The sequence below is a fragment of the Diabrotica virgifera genome, chromosome 1 (genome assembly GCF_917563875.1).
Source record: "Diabrotica virgifera virgifera chromosome 1, PGI_DIABVI_V3a".
NCBI classification, from domain to species: domain Eukaryota; kingdom Metazoa; phylum Arthropoda; class Insecta; order Coleoptera; family Chrysomelidae; genus Diabrotica; species Diabrotica virgifera.
Genome location: NC_065443.1, coordinates 39707637 through 39720143, shown reverse-complemented (window position 1 = coordinate 39720143; position 12507 = coordinate 39707637). Strand labels below are relative to the sequence as shown.

The window sequence follows — 12507 nt, the reverse complement described above, 5'->3', positions numbered from 1 at the left end:
GGTACTACAAAAATAATTTAATTGGAACGTACACAAAAGTTTGGGGGGCTTAAAGGAACTAAACCCCCATAAAATTTTTATGGGGTGTCCAAATTTCACTATAATTTTTTCTTAAGATGCTACTGTCACAAGAATGCCATATGTCCATTTTGAATAAAAAATCTTTAATAGTTTTCGATATATTGGAAAAAATCGATTTTCATTTTGTAACTTCAAAGGGTTGTAACTTTTTTTATATGCACATTTGTACTAAGGTAAATTAGGTTCAATCAAACTATTTTTGGTCCCAGAATATGTGATTAAATTTATGACCTGTATTTTCGTTACACCCTGTATAGACGGTTTTATATGCTGTTGTTTACTTATTACGAGTATTTTGGTTTTCCGTATGTTCTGATTCAGACCTGCCTCCCTACAAATCTCAACGACACTATCAAGTAGTGTTTGCAGATTTGCTGTTACAACCATACATTTTATCTTTTTTGGGGAAATTAACATGTTAAATTTTTTGGCGGTTATATTAAATTGGTGCAGCAAACGTTGCAAATCATTTTCACTTTGAGAGATTACTATTACATCGTCTGCATAGCAGATTATTTTAAGCTGTTTTTCTCCCATTTGGTATCATTTCATAGTTCTTACTTTTTTTATTATTCGACCCATGACTAGGCTAAACAATAGAGAACTCAGGGAATCTCTCTCTTATCCCATTGCCAGCTTCAATTGTGTCAGTTAGCTCCCCTTCTTCTTTTACTTTTATTATGTTGTTCTGACAGATATTTTCGATCGATTTAATTATCCCTAGAGGTACCATTCTTGCGTAAAATAAATGGATAACATCCTATAATTTGACCCTGCCAAAAATGCCTTCAGGGTCTACGAAACGTAAATAATATGCAGGTGACTTTTCTAATTATTTCTAATGATTTTTCTTGAACCTGCCTCATTATAAATATAGAGTCGGTACATGATCCTCTCCACCTAAATCCTTGTTGTTCTGCTGCTACGTTATAATTTTTGTTCAGCTTGTTTGGTATCACTTTGGTTGTTAATTTTAATGTTGTGTTTAATAAATAATTAATCCCTGTGCAATTCTCCGGGTCCAACTTATTTCCCTTTAGTAAATGATCTTAATATACATTATGAAAATAAATATTTAAAACTAAAGTATTAATAATGTTTATTTGCATCTATTTCATCTTCTTTCTTTTTATTTTTTGTCGGTAATTTACTTCCGCCACGCTACCCTTGACAGTTGCCGTTTGACTCTTCTTCATTTCATTCTCTGCTTTAATATATGCCAAAAGAATTACTATTTCGTAAAATTCTAAAAAAGTTATCTTATATTTCATAGCACTGGATTCGATATGTCCAAGTGTTGGGCATATAATACTAATTGTTTCTAAAATAACTTTTTCTCCAAGTACTCGAAAGGTGTATAACGTATTATAAAATTTATCCTCTCTGTATTCTGTTTCTTCAATCTTTTTGCCGAATATTGGTTCAGAATCTACAATAATAAATCAAGTTAGAGGATGAACATACAGTATGATGCAGAAATATGAAAATAATTCATTATTTCAGAAACAGGCGAGTTTTAAAAAAGTTTCAAGGGACTACATCAGCGCGTCATCAAAACGAAAACGCGTTCTAAGATTGCAGATTTAAGCGCACATATTCGTAATATAATAAAGAATGGCCGTACAGAGCCCAGTTTGAGAAATATGTAGTATACTGAAGTATACTGAATTCGCTCAGCAAGATAGAAAACAAAAAATCCTACCTCACACTATTAACTGTTAAAATCAACTTAAGGCCATCGGTACATAATTCGCAAATAGTTTACGGCTATCCCTACTTTTTCTGTCTTTACACGGCAAATTACGTGTAGTAAAATTCTCACTGGTATGGATATGTAAATATTACTAGAATGTCATTCTACTTGACAATGTCATAATTAACTTTAAAGAGATGGCTTTTGAATGTTCTTGGATAACTGTTATTTGTATAATTGCAAATTATTAATTCAGTTAATAAATGTGATTATTTCATTCATAGGAGGTTCTGACCAATAGAAAGCTACAGAAATCTAAATTAAATTGATAATTTTTGATAATTTCCCGTCGTCAAGTATATTACGTCAGATGCCCTTCGTTGCTACGAAAAAATGCATTCAGTGACATTAATGACAATTAATGTTTTGAAAATTATAAAAGTGATGACTTTAAACCGTGAAATATTTAACAACTGTGTGTTTAATTGTACTAATTTTGTACTTACATAAATATATTACAATAAAATTTTGGTTTTGAACAGTTTTATTCATGAAATATAGAAATTTAGAGCTCTTGTGCAATTACTACTGATAATTTTTTCACTAACTATTGTATGTATTCAGTGATTGTAATAATTTATATGTACAACAAAAACTAATACTCAATCGAGAAAAGAGGAAAAGTGTTAAAGTGATTTTTAATGATATATTGTTACTATGGAACGCTTACAATTTTGAACATCTTTAACAAAAAAATACTTGGATCACAGAATATATCCTGATGTATTCTCTGCTTGGATCTTCCATAAATAATAAACAATAAATAACTTTTTATTAAGTTCACGTCTTAAATCAATTATTTATCAAATACACTATCAATATTATTTAATCAACAACTCAAAATATTCCCGATGCCATCTCAAATATTTAAAACTGTCACTGTCTTGTCATCATATTCTATTTGACTCAGTGCGTTGTGTGACAAAGATATCGATTTGGAAAATATCACCACGGACATGGTGTCCATTTTTATTTGAATCCTGAAAAAACTAATAATTATTTTAAAAAAATTTAAACGCAGAATCAAAGACTAAATTATTGTCGCGGGCCGAAAGTCCCTTAGAATAAATAAAAAGTTTCTTTTGAATGAGATATTTAAAATTAAAATTCACACTACATTTTCTATTAGTTTTTCACCCCTGTAATTTATTTAAATAAATATTATAGAAGTTTTCAGGGACTTTCGGCCCTCGGTAAGAACGTAATCTTTCATTCTGCGTTTAAATTTTTTAAAAATACTTATTAGTTTTCTCAGGATTCGAAAAAAAATGAATCCCCGTTTTTGAAAATACGTACCCATGCCCTTAATATTTCATTAAAAAAAGAAGAATTATTGGAAATAGTGGAAGTGTACACTAAACTCATAAAATTTTGTGAAATTAATTTCAACAAAATATTTTTATTTTGTACAAAAAATAATTTAAAATAAAATATAAAAATAATTATTGATTGGCGTAATGTTTATGTTATGTATGTCTGTTTACTATTATAAATATTGGTTATGAGCAGATAAGTTTGGTTGTGTAGTAATTTTCAGTCACTTTCGGCAACCTTACTTCCCAAAAAATAGATTATCAACGTCACTAGACAGTTGTGTCTCAGATAAGCAAATCGACTTTATGTGGAAATTACTCTATAATAACGGGTACATAAAATATTACAAAAACGAGCCTGTACCGCTATTATTAAGAACAAAAAAATACACTTTCTTCAAATAAACTTTTTTTATAAAAAAAACTCATACAGAACTTAAAACTTCAAGTTGTACACTGGTATAAAATAGTTTATGAAAAAAGTATAAAATGTCGTGCAAAACGTTTTCGTTCTAATTCAGAACATTTTAAGTGCCTCGAATGAAGTATTTCCACGTTAGATTAAGGCAAAAAGGTTAAAATTGTGACTGTTAATAAGAAAAACTTGTGGAGAATACTATCATTCTGTTATGTAGTTGTAACTAGCACACTAATTAAAGTGGTATGGTAACTTAATAATATATGGCTTACATATTAAATGTTGTGAAAGTATTGTGACTACCAGTCACATTCACATACTCAGTCACATATTCTCCACATGTTTTTCTTATTAACAGTCACAATTTTAACCTTTTTGTCTTAATCTAACGTGGAAATACTTCATTCTAGGCACTAAAGATGTTCTGAATTCGAACTAAAACGTTTTGCACGACATTTTATGAAGTTTTTTAATAAACTATTTTATACCAGTTTACAACTTGAAAGTTTTTACTTCTGTATGAGTTTTTTAAACTATGGTATACAGCCAACTATTGGAATTTTTCCATTGATTTTATTTTAAACTTTTTTATTTCGTGCCTAGGTTTTGTCTCACATTGAGTCTAGAACTACTAAAATTGATTCTCTATAACAAGAAATCGAAAATATTATAACTAATAACTGGTTAGGCAACATAGCGAAATAGTCACTGTCATTTTGACAAACCTCCTCCTCCTTTCCTAAGGGTAATAGCACGATTCTCTGCTCTGTTCTGTTATCTGTAACGATATAATATGTTCAGTGCAGTACTGTATTATTTTCTAAGATAATGGAATTCGTTAGTGTAGATCCATAGGGAAGTAGTGTTTGTTTATAATAAAATTAATTTATTATATTTTTGTGTCACAAAAGTTGTGGAACTATTTCCAGGTTTTATAGGTAAGTTTATTTTACGTTTGTAAACATTTTTCAAATTCTAATGCGAGTATATGAAGTTGTAGAAGGATCTTTTATTCTAGAAATATCATCCATAGTTTAAAATTTGAATTTTAAATTTAAATAAAAAAAATCATAATATCTTTTAATAAAATTTTCACCTATTTCTTTTATTTTCATAAATATTTATTTACTAATAAAATTGTTTTCTATTACTTCAATTTAGCGCGCCTATGAGTATAGTCACAATATCGAGCCTTCATCTCATCATAGTGTCAAATACTGCCGACGCACTGTTGCTAAAGTTTCGCAGAACTTTCGAAAAAGGGTGTGTTACTATCCCCCGATGTAATATTGATAAGCGCTGATGTGGCCTCTTAAAACACGTCGATTTTAATTTTTGAATTGTCATCAGTTACTATAGAAATATGTTGGGCATAACGTCATCAATGTTGGCGTAATGATGTAATCGACTATTTTTTTTTAATACAAACCGAGAGCACGGGAGACATCACTTGAAAGGTATCCTAATCGACTTTTCAACGATGTATCATTCAAATATGTATTTCAACCATTCAACCAAAGATTAACCAAAATGATGTACTTAGTTAAGTACGATGAAATTACAATAAATACTTATTCACTTAAATAAATTAAATTAGAATTCACTGCCCGTATATTTCTCATTGCATTATTGCTGAAGTTCGTAAATTTCAATATTTCGTACTTAACTGTGTGGCTTATTAAAATTAATGGTAAAAATCTAGAAGATGGGAAAACGCTAATTTTTGCAATTTTTTTTGGACTTAGCCAAAAAAGTGGAGAAAACGTGTTTTTTTCATGAATTTTGTTACGGAAAATGAAATAAAGACTAAAAAGTCCTTGGAAAACAACAAAATTCATGAAAAAATCGGAAATTAATTAAAAAAATTGTTATAAAAATAAAAAACTGCTTACAAAATATTATAAAAGGCATTGAAGTAAACATAAATAACAGTATTCATACTATTAAATCATGGAAAAATAAAAAATATCCCAAAAAGGAATCATTTTTCAAATTGCAAAACGAACTCCCGCGCAGATGCGTAAAAGTTCGAATTTGACATACATGCACAATGTTGCCACGTTGTAATATATAGAATTTGGCAATTGGAAGGTAGAAACACAAAAAAAATCTTAAAAACTTACCCTTATTCGGCTGGGGGAAACAGCTCGACGGCAGCCATGAAAAAGTGATGCAATCTTTCGGACTTACTTGGAAATGCGCGTTTAAAGAAAAATTCGGCAAGGTAACCTACAAAGTGGCTTCGTCGTACACCGTACTTGGGAACGGAGGCCCGAACTTCCCTCCAAAGCCGTTCAATATTGTTGGTGTGTGTGCCGGTAACGGGATCGACAAAATGTTTGGAATGGTTAACTGTTTGGTGAATAAATCCTTCATGTGACAAACAATCGTATGCTCTCCAGCAATCAGAATAAATTGTTGTCCCAGGAAGAATCCATTCCTTAATCACTCCAAGCAAAGTGTCTCTATCTCTTTTTTCGACCGGCACTAAAAAGAACTTCTTGGAGTTTCGATCAATGGCTCCCCATACCCAAACCCCGTCAACGATTCTTCCGACATTGTACTTTCGCTTGCCGAATTTTGCTTTATCCAATTCAATTAAACTGCCTTCTCCACCCAATTTCTCTGAGTGTTTCATTGCGAAACTCACAAAGACCTCACGTGAAAAAGAGTACCAATCAGTAACAGTTTGTTGAGCAATTTTCAAGTTATCCCGAATGAAGCCATACCTAGGAGGATTTAACCATAGCAAAATCGACGCCAAAGTAAACACTTTCTCTATCGGCAATTTAGCTGACTCAAAATAAGTCCCCTTTTTTGCCTGTTTATTTTTGGAGACCATTTTGCTACACTTAAATTTTCCTTCCGTATTCACTTTTAATACGCTGCCGCAACCACCACACTTTCTCGTACTTTTTAACACCCCGTGTGCATATAAAAACGCGAGAATTGCCTCCCTATCCACAGCCATAACACTGCCCTCTAAAAATGTTATGTCACATCCAGTACACGGGGCCATTTTGTACGCTTGGCTTCACTTTCACTTAAAACGACAAACGACACTAAGACGAGTTCACTCCGTGAAAGTTAGGGACAGAAAGGGCTTAAAAAGACAAAGATCAACGCTACGTCTTAACTGTCGGTGTATTCGTAAATTTTCGGCAAAACAAGGGTTGATTAGGATGTTGCCAAATTTAAATTTCGGAAGACTTCATGGTGGTTATTATCTAGCCATATCAAAATAACTCTTAAAATAATCTAATAAAACACCAACCTGTAAAAAAAAATATCTAAGCTAATATACGATGAATTTAGAAATAAAAACCATAAATATACGATGAAGTACCAAATAAAACAATGTACCTATTCAATTAGACGGCAACATGGCCAACAGGAAACGGAAACTGGAAATTTGTCGGTTATTATATATTCTTAAAAAATTCTGTAAGAATCAATATTTTTTTAAAATATGGCAACATTGTTAGAAAAGTGACATGACCTTAAACACAGAATGTGACAGAACGACAAATGAAAGATCAAGATGGAGGATATATTTGAAAATTAATGCCAAAATAGAACATTTTGAAATGAGAATTATAAAAAAAATAGGCATTAAAATCTAGAAGCCGTGATTTTTTTAGCATTATAAAGTGAGTACAACGACATACATAAGATTTCTTTTGTGTTTCCACTTTCCAATTGCCGAACGCATCTCCTAGATATTATCCAAATTAATTATAAAATTTGGTTAACCCACATAATATAGTAATAACGCGCTATAAGAAGTAGTCACTTCCGTCGGCACTCACCAAGTAACACGCACCGTTATTTGTTTTCTTTATTTTTTTAAATTCATACCTATATACAATAAAAATAAATTTGAGGGAGTCAGTAAAAATTTTAAGGTGTAAGGAAAAATTAAAGGAAGTAAGGAAAAATTGGAGTAATTCAGAAAAAATTGGAGGGAGTGAGAAATAATTTGATGGAGTCAGAAAAAAATGGAGAGTATCAGATAAAATTGAAGGCTGCCAGAAAAGAAAATGAGGGAGTTAGAAAAAAAATGTAGGGAATGAGAAAAAATTGGAGGAAGATCCGACAAAACACAAGGACCGGAAGAGGAATCCAGAAAAAATTATTGAGTGCTGTGACTATAGAAAGCAATTGATTGTATCCTCCGTCACATGGCGATGGACAAAATTACTTCTTCTTTTTCTTCGACCTTAAGTAATCCAACTTTGGACATAGGCCTCCCCCAATTCAATCCAGTGTTTTCTATTTTGCGCCATTTGTTTCCAGTTGTGTCCTCCAATCATCTTACTGTCATCAGCCCATCTTATTTGTGACCTTGCTCTGCGTCTCCTTCCTAACCATGGTCTCCATTGTTGTATTTCGTCATTCCATCTTTTATCCTTCAATCGGGCACTGTGTCCAGCGAAGCTCCATTTTAATTTGGCAGCATGTTCTCCTGCATCTTTTACTTTGGTTTTGCCTCTAATCCATTTATTTGTTTTTTGTCTATGACTCAATCTGAGCATTGATATTTTTATCTCTCTTTATGCCTTTACTATTTTATCCATACTGGCCTTGGTCAGTGTCCACGTCTGTGAACTATACGTGAGTATAGGGAGCATGCACTGATCGTAAACTCTGGTTTTCAAATATTGTTCTATTTCAGTGTTTTTCAAGATCCAGCTCAGTTTTGCAAATCCTGCCCACGATAACCTTATTCTTCTGGTAATTTTGGTAGTTTAATTTTCTTTGTTTACTTTCATTATTTGTCCCAAGTAGATGTATTCACTTCACCATCATGGCATCCACACTCCTAGCGGAGTGATTGCCGCCCTCTTTGGGCTCTTCGGCTTCATTTGTCGTGGTGAATCAATCCGCATCAATATTTTGGTTTTACAATTGGTTGTGTGACTTGGCATCTTCTACAATTTTTCTCCATTCGTTCCTGTTTTTTCTTATGGTTACCCATTCTCTGACTCCCATCTTCTTAAGGTCCTGGATTATCTGGGTTCTCCCATCTAGTTTTGGGTCTTCCTCGTGGTCTGCCTGATACAGGTCTCCATTTGGAAATTTTCTTGATGACGGCTTCTGGATTTCTCCTTTCTATATGTCCCATCCATCTGAGTCTCTGTGCCTTGATAAATCTGACGATGTCCTCTCCTTTCAGAAGTCCTCTTACTTCGTGGTTCATGAGTTTTCTGAATTCATTATTACCTAAGTCTAGTGGGCCTGCTATCCTCCGAATTATTTTCCTCTCTAGGATCCTAAATATTTCTTCCTCTTTCTGGGTCAGACACATTACTTCAGGATGTATTCACTTACTGTTTCTAAATTTATGTCGTTTAATGATATTTTTCTAATGTTCGGTGTATTCGTCATTATTTTTGTATTTTTCTCAAGTTCATAGGACAAAACCACTATTCTTTTTCTCATGATCATCTTTCAGTGCGTCACAGTTTTTCGATTTCTTTCTAACGCATTAAATTGTATGTGACAGAAAAAAAGGCACGTCGGTGATTACTTCTAGTTCTGTGATTATTCTAGTTGTCGATAGATGGCGCCATAATTAAAAAAAATAATTTTTTTTAATTAGATAATAATATTACAAATATAATCTGTATAATTTATAAGACTATACAAATCAAAGAAAATACCATTTTATAAATGCAAGAAACACATTTGATTTGTTTTTATTCTAAATTGAAAATAAAATGTGACAACTGTCAGATTTAACTAAAATGTCATGTTAGAATAAATGTCATAAATGTGTATTATCACGGACTTACCCTTTTTCCTATCATTTGTGACGCACTGAAAAATGATCATGAAAAGGACAATAGTAGAATAATAAATTACAAAAAGAAAAACTTAATTTTTTATAAAGAGGCAGAAAATTTTACTAATTTTAACGTAAACAGGTAATTACCATGCAAATACATTATTTGATGTGCTATTGGAACAGCATTAAACCCAATACTGGGAGTTGTCGGAGTTTTCGTTAATGCATTAATTGCGTAATAACAAGGAGGATCTTCACCATCTTTCGTACAAGTTGCGTTTAAAAATGCTTTGATTGTCATTGGTTCACCAATGCTGGTATAAGTTTGATACATTGATTGTAGTGGAGCAGTATGCAAGTGATCTAACATGGCAGTGTCTAAAAAATAATACATTATAGTCAATCAATAATTGAATTTATCTACGACTGATACATAATATATGTATTATACTTGTGGTGTTTGCAATATAATGCCATATAATAATCCCTTAGGGATTAATAATGCGGGATTAACAGCTATGGTAGGGGAGCAAAGTATGCTAAATGTGCAGTCACTCGAGCGCTTTGGAGACCTATTGGGTTGTGAAGAGTAGGTCCTAAAACCAAAAAAAGTTAAGTAACATTTTCCATTTTAGTGGGCGCTTGCCATTTTTTAATTTAATTTTCCATTTCCAACAATCGTTTTTTCCGATTATAACGCCATCTATGCATAATTCGAAAAAATGTTTCGAATAAAAGTTACTTATTTTGTCGTAAGGAATCCAAATCTGCAATAAAAAATGGGGACTCCTATTTAAGATTTTAAAGTAACCCCCCACCCCAAATGCGTGGGGGGTCGTGTTTGGTGCCATTCGATAGATTTTTTAAAAATATTAAATAAGTGCATTTTACAGTTTTTCGATCTGATGTTCATTTCGCGAAATATCGCGAGATTCGTATTTAAAATATTAAATTTACCCCCCACCCCTCTCCGTGGGAAGTCGTGTTTGGTATCATTTGATAGATTTTTAAAAAATATTGAGTACATATTTTTTAGTTTTTCGATTTGTCATTCATTTCGCGAAATATTCGCTTTATTCTTGTGAAATTTTGGGACTCGCCCATTTCCTTACGCCCGGCTCAAATCGTCAGATTTTTGAAATATACTTTCTTTTGCATGTACTTAACTTACCTTATCTTAATCTGACAATTTCGAGTTTTTTTAAGGATACATTTTTATTTTCGGGCCCCCCTTAACGAACTCCCCTGTGTTACGAGCCAATATATGGTAGAGGTACATCTGCAGGGTACCAGGTTTCTCCCCATATGATAATCTGACGCGCTCGAGTAACTGCAAAAATCCCCGCTTGGGCTCCCCTACCACTATTAATCCCTCTGGCACAACAATCACAAAATTCACCACGGAAACAAAATAATCAACCTCAAAAAGTGTCACTGTCAAACGAATAGTATATTTGACAGTTTGTGTTGAGATGGACGAAAATGAAGAATCTTTGAATTGTACACCACCAGAAATTGTAGAACTAGCTACAGCAACAGCATCTACCTTAATACCTGAAACATCGAAATCCATTTATAATAAAACGTACGCAACCTTCAACGAATGGCGTGTTCGAAATAACGCGAAATCATTTTCCGAAAATGTTCTGCTGGCCTATTTCGCTGAATTAAGTGCAAAATATAAACCGTCTTCATTATGGTCATTCTATTCAATGATTAAATCTATGTTGAGAATAAACCATGACGTTGATCTGGAAAAATACGGCAAACTAAGAGCGTTTCTAAAGAGAAAATCGGAAGGATTTCAAGCAAAAAAGTCTTCCACTCTAACCCCAGAGCAAATTAGGAAATTTATTGACAAAGCTTCTGATGAAATTTATCTTTTACATAAGGTAAATATACATATTAATTGTACTATTACTAATTTTAATGTTTTTAACAAATAAAGTTGTTCATTAAAAATCTTAAATTAATTAATTTGTCGTAGATAAGGCTCTCATTCCCTCGGAATGTTACTCCCTCGCCGCTAACGCGGCTCGGTTCGTAAATATTCCTCGGGAATAATAGCCATCATTATTGACTCGTGGTATAATCTACTATTAAATGGCAAAATTATATAATTTAATATTAAATAATAATACAGGGTTATCGATTAGTGGGGACTCACTAGACCCGAGATAGTAATAAGTAATAATAAAAGTTGATAACAAAAATTGTAGACAACTTTGAGATTCATATTACCAAATTAGTTAGAATGATACAGGGTGTTCGATAACCTAGTGGCAGACGAAACTTATGTTTTTTTTTTTAAATAGAACACCATGTATTTTATTTTATATCCGAAATCTCCTTAAATGTCCCATCACAAAAATATAAAGGTTTCTTACGTCATACAGGGTATGTACAAAGTTATAACTAATTTTATATGAAAATCCTACCGAGTTCAACATATCCTGTATAAAAATAAAAATAATCACAACAGATGGTTTATTGGTGCCATATTTTTTGTTGATGGTTAGAATTATTAAGAATAGTTAATATTGCTAATTTTCTTTATATCGAATACAGGGTGAGTCAAAACGCAAGTACATTATTTTCTCAGTAATTACCATTACCAATTAAAATACCATTATCGTTCTTTAATTTATATACAACATTCCCTATATCTAAATTTATTAGTCTTTGAGATATTTTCATTTTTCAATGGACCAGTGGCGTGGCCACCCAGATCACCAGAATTGAATAAACTGGACTGATTTTTTTGGGGTTACGTTAAGAATGAAGGTTATAAAATGCCTCCAAAAACAAGGGATGAGATGAAAAATAGAATACAAAGTATATAGAGTGTTAATTTACAAATTAATGCTTCGTAGTGTAACTCATTCGATGGCAATTTTTAAGCATGCATAAATGTGTTAGGGAGTCATTTTGAACACCTTATGTAATTAAATATTTTTAAATTAAATAATGTTGTATTTAGTGTTCATGTTTTTTTTTGTAAAATTGTTTACTGCTAAATTATTTTTCGTTCTTTATTTGTTACATTGTTACGTTTACATAAAAAAGTAGTTTTTAATTGTTTTGCCAAAATGTTGCATTTGGTGTTTGTGTTTTTTTTTTGTAAAGATTATAAAAAATTAATTATTTTTCTTAT

The 12507-nt window shown here is 32.1% G+C and overlaps 1 protein-coding gene across 1 annotated transcript in view; it reads right to left on the bottom strand.

Annotated features, from left to right (window-relative positions):
- Positions 1–279: 279 nt before the first annotated feature.
- The window catches only part of LOC114335842 (uncharacterized), an 80976-nt gene continuing 68748 nt past the window's right edge, over positions 280–12507 (bottom strand). Inside the window, exons 13-14 of the mRNA XM_050651360.1 lie at positions 9501–9731; positions 280–1510 (exon numbers count right to left, since the gene is read on the bottom strand). Coding sequence (XP_050507317.1) covers positions 1191–1510; positions 9501–9731 — 551 coding nt within the window. The 3' untranslated portion in view covers positions 280–1190. The remainder of the gene's footprint in view (positions 1511–9500; positions 9732–12507) is intronic.